General features: G+C 61.2%; 1 gene segment (V, D, J or C); it reads right to left on the bottom strand.

Annotated features, from left to right (window-relative positions):
- LOC102892059 overlaps positions 1–4,842 on the bottom strand; it is a gene marked incomplete at its 5' end in the record, with an annotated part of 9,142 nt that extends 4,300 nt beyond the window's left edge. The window contains 1 exon segment of the C gene segment in view: positions 4,803–4,842. Within this exon segment, the coding sequence occupies positions 4,803–4,842 (40 nt within the window).
- Positions 4,843–7,060: the final 2,218 nt, after the last annotated feature.

Below are 7,060 nucleotides of genomic sequence, written 5' to 3'. Positions count from 1 at the left end.
GGGAAGCATGTGCAACCATACAGTGGTTACTGCAGAGCGATCACTTCCTAACAGTGAAGGGGCTTTAGGAGCAGAACACAAGGAGGTGGGGAGATGAACCACAGGCCTTCTGGAGGCCCTGGAACTAAAAGGCCAGGCCCTCTGGCAAGAGAAGATGTGAGGAATTCTTGGGGTCCCAGCTGGGGACTTGGGAGAGTCCTGGCCTCCTCTCTGCTCACCTCTCCTCCCCCACCCCCGAGCTGGCCCCTGCTCTCCTAGGGCTCCAGCCTGGAATCCAGGCCTGGCCGCTGCCTCCGCTCCCACGGTCGGCTCGGCTCGGCTCAGCTCAGCTCAGCTCAGCTCAGCTCAGCTCACCCAGCTCACCCAGCTCAGCCCAGCTCACCTAGCTCAGCCCGGTTCATCCCAGCTCAGCTCAGCTCACCCAGCTCATACCTGCTCAGCCCGGTTCAGCCTGGCTTAGCTCAGCCCACCTTACCCAGCTCACCTCAGCCCAGCTCAGCCCAGCTCGGCTCAGCTCAGCTCAGCTCAGCCATTTCAGCGCAGTTCGGCTCAGAAAGCCCAGTTCAAACAAGTTTACTCCAGCCCCGCTCAGCCCTGTAAGTCCCGCGAGCCTGGCGATTCCAGCCAGAGAGGCCAGAGCAGCCGGCCTACTTGCCTCTGCTGAGACGGCCTCCCCTGGGGTGCCGCACGCTGGGCCCGGCCTCTCCCTGCCCTCCTCCACTGGACACCTGAAGCCCGTCCCCGTCCCTGGCTCCAGCCGGCTTTTGGCTCCTGAGCAATCCGAGTTTCTACCACGCTCAGCCACCTGGTTAAAACACTTCCTGGCAGCTTTAAAGCATGAAAACATCTCGCAGGAGTCGGGGAGTGTTTGCTCCAGGGACAAGCCCATCCCGGCTCTGGCATCTCCCAGGCAGAGCTTGGGGGTCCTCCCCGTGGTACAGCCCCTTCCGCGGGCACAAGGCTTTATCCGCGTCCCTCCCTGAGCCTACAACCAGCCCCTGGGTCTAACTACATCCCCCTCCCACGATCAGGAGACACATTTTCCAAATTTGCCATTTGAATTCTGCTCTTCGGCACAGCTCATCGGAAGGCGCGTGCTGCGTCCAAGTGCGTAGCAGTGACCTAGAAGCCCGAGCGCCTTTCCGACCTGAGGTGACCGAGGTGGTGCCTGTCTGACTGGGGCATGGCGAGCCGTCTGATTGATGGTTCACGAGCAGCGGAGGCTCCTGCCATTTCCCCCCGTGCTCCCCGGAAACACAGAAAACGGACTCACTCGGACAGGCCTCTGCCCTCCTCGAGCGATCAGTCAGCCAAGAGGCCCCTTCGACCAGAAACAACCGCACCCCCCAGACCGCCGAAGCAGCAGGGGCTGCTCTCGCTTACCGGCTCGGGGCTGCTCGCGGGAAGTCCCGTGGGGTCCTTTGTCATGGAACGTCCTTCCAAATCCATGATGACTGGCCGGCCGAGCCAGGGGTGGCCGGCCGGCCCGGCGGCAGAAGCCAGGACTGCTCGTCCGTAGCCATGGTGCCAGCCGCCAGCCCCTGCGAGCAGGCAGGAGCCCTCCCGCCGTGTGGGGCTCCGCTGTCGCCTGCCTCGCCTGCCGCCGCACGGCGTCCCCTTAACCCGCCGGCGAACGCGAACGCGTTCAACGGGAAGGACTCGAGACCGTCACACACGGTTCACCTAAACCTTGGCCTCAACCGAATACTTGAAAAGAAACGAAAAATACCGAAACCAAGACGACGTTGTCAGAATCTCAAAGTGTTTCTTTATCACAAAGAGAAAACTGACAGACTTTAAAAACCGAACACTCAGCGCGGAAGCCGTGGCTCAGGGCGCAGGGAGCCTGCGAGATTAATTACCGTTCGAAGGGACAACTAATTAAAAGAAGTGCTAGGAACGCATTGATAAACAGTCCCTAGGACTGTTTAATTTCTTAAATGTCCCACTTTGAAAATGAATATAAACGAGAAGCTGATAAGCTAAGACTGAAAAATTAAACCCGAGTAGTGAAAAAAGGAACCTTCCAGTTTCTGTCAGCATCTTCGCCTTATTTTAGACGTGCAAACTGCCCAGGTGTTGTTTTGCTCAGCACACGCTTTCGGATCTGTGCAGCTGGGCAAAACCACCGAAACCACTTCTCCAGAACCAAAGCTATAAATTTGCCAACCGTGTTTTCTCGCTCCCCAAAATAGCGTCTCAGGGGCCCCACTTCCTGCCCCCGGCTGCAGGTGCGCAGCCCCCGCGGCCGCCTCTGCTCCGTCTGCTCTGAGCGCCTCTCAGCTAATTTAAAACATACGCTTAATTTATTATTGTCAAAAATCAGGCCTGAATTTTGACAATAATAAATTATCATTATTTTTTAATAATAATAATTGTTATTAAATTATAATAATTTAATATTATTATAAATACATTAATATTTATAATACTAAATAGTATTATATTTATTATTATAAATATAATAATAAATTATTACTATATTTATAATATAATAAATATATAAGGCAGTTCTGAGCAGCCTTTTCCGGGCCAGACGTGCACCACCATCAACTCCAGAAAGACATGATTCAAGGTTGTTAATAAGACTTAAAAAATTAAGGTACTTGGAAACGTCTCACATTCTAAAGTCACAATTCTCTTCACACCTTCTCTCAGGAGCCACCACCAGCAGGCCCGCCTCCTCCTCCGAGTGGCCGTTTCTCTTGGAAGCTGCACCCGGGGCTCTGGCCTCGGCGGGCCGGGCGCCCGCCATCACCGAGCTCAGACGCTCAGGTCCCCTGCACCCAGACTGCTCTCCCTGCCAGGCCGGGAGCGTCTAGAGTCCACCTAGCACAGAGCCTCACCGGCAAGCCCAGGCAGCGCGCCTGCCGTCCCCGGTCCCACAAACACTGTCGCCAGGCGCCCTCCTCACCGGCCGTGGTGCCAACGGAGAGCGTCTCCTGCCACAGCCTCACTGGCTCTGGGCGCGGGGCCCCGGCCTGTCACCCCAGTGACTCCCCCAGACGTGTGGTGTTATTCCAGTCTCAAAGAATCAGGAGGCTCCGAAGCCCCTGAACCCCGGCCGCCCACCCCGGCCCCCTGGGGGACACGTCCCATAGACCAGCTGCCGATGCCCAGAAAACCCCACAGAAAGGAGCGGAAAATGAAAGCCTGGGAGAGGCCGTCTCACCTGAGGAGACGGTGACCAGGGCCCCCGGCCCCAGGAGTCCATGCCGTAGTAACCACAACCACATACTCTCCATCCTCACCCCACAAAAACGGGCACAGGCCCAGCATTGCCGGAGGCCTCCCGGAGGCCGGCCCCGGGCCCCCGCCAGCTGCTCCCCAAGACTGCCGCGGAGGCCCCACACCTCAGCCTGGCCCGCCAGATGGCCGGCTGCCTCTGACTGTGACCCGGCAGCCCCCAGATGCGACTCAGAAGTCCGAGCGACGCTGACGGCCGCCGTCCCCCACAGCGGGTGCAGCAGGGCCCTGAAGCCACTGCACGTGAGGCCAGGGCCTCCAGAGGGGCCACCGGTCCTCGGTCCCCAGCCGGGCCCCCCTTGCAGCGGCCCTTTCCCCGACTCCCTTCCCTGACCTCCAAAATGCCTGGCCTCTGACACTCGACCCCCCCAGTGCAGCGAGACGGGGGAGGGGAGGACTCACCTGAGGAGACGGTGACCAGGGTTCCCTGGCCCCAGGAGTCAAACCAGTCATCACATTGTGACAACTATACTAAGACCCCGGGCAAGAACCAGTGCCCGGCTAAGGCCTCAGGTCCACCTCAGGTCACACCCAGTGGGGACAGAGGGGACTGTAGGTCCTGGACGCCAAGGGTGGCCAAGAGCCTCAGAGAGCCCAGTGTGACAGGGAGTCTGCGTCCTCTCCCTGTCCGTGACAGCACGGTCCCCTCCCGGCCCCTTTCTGAGTCCCCCAGGCCGGTCCCGGCCTCTAGACCTGAGACCCAGACACCATCCTTTTCTCCCCAAATGCAGCAAAAACCCCAGAGAGAGAGTGAGAGAGAGAGAGAGGGAGAGAGGGAGGACTCACCTGAGGAGACGGTGACCACGGTTCCCTTGCCCCAGAGATCAAAGTTATCACATTGTGACAACTACACTAAGACCTCGGGCAAGAACCAGTGCCCGGCTAAGGCCTCAGGTCCACCTCAGGTCACAGCCAGTGGGGACAGAGGAGACTGTAGGACCTGGACACCAAGGGCAGCTGAGACCCCCAAAAGCCCAGTGTGACTGACAGGGAGTCTGCGTCCTCTCCCTGTCCGTGACAGCACGGTCCCCTCCCGGCCCCTTTCTGAGTCCCCCAGGCCGGTCCCGGCCTCTAGACCTGAGACCCAGACACCATCCTTTTCTCCCCAAATGCAGCAAAAACCCCAGAGAGAGAGTGAGAGAGAGAGAGAGAGGGAGAGAGGGAGGACTCCTGAGGAGACGGTGACCACGGTTCCCTTGCCCCAGAGATCAAAGTTATCACATTGTGACAACTACACTAAGACCTCGGGCAAGAACCAGTGCCCGGCTAAGGCCTCAGGTCCACCTCAGGTCACAGCCAGTGGGGACAGAGGAGACTGTAGGACCTGGACACCAAGGGCAGCTGAGACCCCCAAAAGCCCAGTGTGACTGACAGGGAGTCTGCGTCCTCTCCCTGTCCGTGACAGCACGGTCCCCTCCCGGCCCCTTTCTGAGTCCCCCAGGCCGGTCCCGGCCTCTAGACCTGAGACCCAGACACCATCCTTTTCTCCCCAAATGCAGCAAAAACCCCAGAGAGAGAGTGAGAGAGAGAGAGAGAGGGAGAGAGGGAGGACTCACCTGAGGAGACGGTGACCACGGTTCCCTTGCCCCAGAAATCAAAGTTATCACATTGTGACAACTACACTAAGACCTCGGGCAAGAACCAGTGCCCGGCTAAGGCCTCAGGTCCACCTCAGGTCACACCGGTGGGGACAGAGGGAGAGAGGACTCACCTGAGGAGACGGTGACTGGTGAGCCCGGGCCCCAGACACCGAAGTACGAGTAGCACACCGCCCTCCCTGACACGTCTCCCTCACAAAAACCCCGCTCCCCGCGTGTGAGACCAAACTCCACGCCTGGCTTGGCACACAGCGTCCGGCTGTCCCCAGGTCACACACCGAGTGCCTGACTCGCCAGAGGAGGCGGCGCCCGGGCGCGGCCCAGTGAGCTGGCCCCGACACGAGGACTTGGAACCCTCCGCAGCTGTGTCCCCCGGGGCCCCCGGGAGCTGGAAAGTCGCAGCCCACCCATGTCCCCGCAGGCTCCGTCTTGTCCTCAGTCCCCCGGCCTGAGTTCTGACGTCCTTCCTGACACCGACTGGCTTCGGTCTCACCAGGTCATGTTTCCCAGCTCACCCCTCCCGACTCCTGAGCCAGCTGGCCCCCAGCTCCCAGGCTGCGGCCCACGCCTCCCCTGCACTGTCCCTCGCCTGGCACTGGTCCCATCCTGCCGGACCCGCTCTCGGACGGTTGGCCCTGGAGCATGGCGCCAGCTGCCCTGGGGCCGGCAGCCAGGTTTTGGTAGAGCTGTCAATCACTGTCTCAGGTGGCACTGTGGTCCCCAGCTTAGCCCAAACCCACGCTGGCTGAGGGTGAGGGCGGGGGGTGGGGCCAGAGTGGGGAGGCCCCAGGTCCCCAGGGCAGGCTGCAGGCTGTGCCTCAGGCCCGCCCATGTCCCCCCGCCTGCTCTCAGCAGCAGAGAGGCCTCGTGCCTGGCGGGGGCTGGAGCCCCCAGTTCACTGCTGACCAGTAGGGCAGACACTCCCACTGCTAGGGCCAGCGGCCGGGGGGCGGGGCTGCTTTCTCTCTCTGGTCCCATCTTGCTAATTCTACCTGTTCACCGTCCCTCGCAAGGGCAGGCTCCTCCAGCTCCTGACAGCGGCGTGCCCACGAGGGCAGGTGCCTCCCAGCCTCCTCAGTCTGTCTGCGAGTCCTGGGGTGGTGGGGAGGGGGTCGGGAGGGCAGGCAGGGGGAGGGGCACGGCAGTCTAACGCAGAGGGTCTCACTCCCCCACAGCCACACAGGCTGCTCTCCCCCTCGCCTGAGGGGCGAGGCGGGGTCACACCTGGGCTGGGTGCTGGGACTCACGGAGCACCAGGCGTGGACCCTCAGGGAGACGCACACAGGCTCCCATGGGCCGGGCATCAGCCTAGCCGGGGTGCTCAGGTACAGGCCACTGCTAGGGGGTGGTCAGAGGGCCAGAGACAGCCTTGGGACGGGGAGGGGGCACCCTGAAGTCTTGCTGGGGGAGGGGAGCACATTGAAAAGCCTGCGTGTGTGACTGCGCACAGTGTGTGAGTACATGTGTGTGCATGCGTACACGTGTGCGTCTGTGTGAGCCTGTGCGTCCGTGTGCGTGACTCTGGATGGAGGGCCGGGCCGGGCCGTGACCCAGAGCCTGGGCTGTGTGCTCGGAGAATGCCAGTGGCTGCATTTAAAGGTGACCCGAGCGCCCAGCAAAGAGGCTGCAGGCCGAGGGGCCTGTTTAACGTCTCGCTCTAGAAGGTTCTGTCTGGTGTAGATCTGGCCTGGGCTGGGGTCCAGGGCAGGAGGCCGGGGAGCTGAGAGGGGTCAGGGAGCCCATGGGATGGTGAGCAGGGTCACGGGGGCAGACAGCAGCTCTCCTAGGACTTGGGACAAAGAGGGGACCCCTGCCCCCTGCAGGGTCTTGGAAATGGGGAGATGTTGCTGGGGGAGTGGGTTGCAGCTGGGTTAGGGGGTGAGCGGACTGAGGAGTGGGCTGTGGCCTCGTATCTTCTCCCCTCTGGAGCCCTGGGTGGACGAAAGGGGGTCCCGCCCGCCTCCCCTCGTGGCCTGGGGTCCTGCTCTCTGGGGGAGTCAGTGGCCCTGCCTGCCGCCACAGTGCATGGGAGTGGCTTGCAGCTCATGGTTTCCTACAGCCCCCAGCCCCTCTCTGCAGCCTCTTCCTGCTGTGGCTCTGGGGCATCCTGTCTCCTCACCCAGGGCCCTCAGGAAGCACCTGCCTGGCTCTCCAGCTCCTCCAGCTCCTGACAGTGGAGTCAGGGGCCCTGCTAGCCCCTCTTCTCCAGCTGGGAG

The sequence above is a fragment of the Pteropus alecto genome, unplaced genomic scaffold, assembly GCF_000325575.1.
Source record: "Pteropus alecto unplaced genomic scaffold, ASM32557v1 scaffold841, whole genome shotgun sequence".
NCBI classification, from domain to species: Eukaryota; Metazoa; Chordata; class Mammalia; order Chiroptera; family Pteropodidae; genus Pteropus; species Pteropus alecto.
This window is presented reverse-complemented; position numbering and strand designations above follow the sequence as displayed.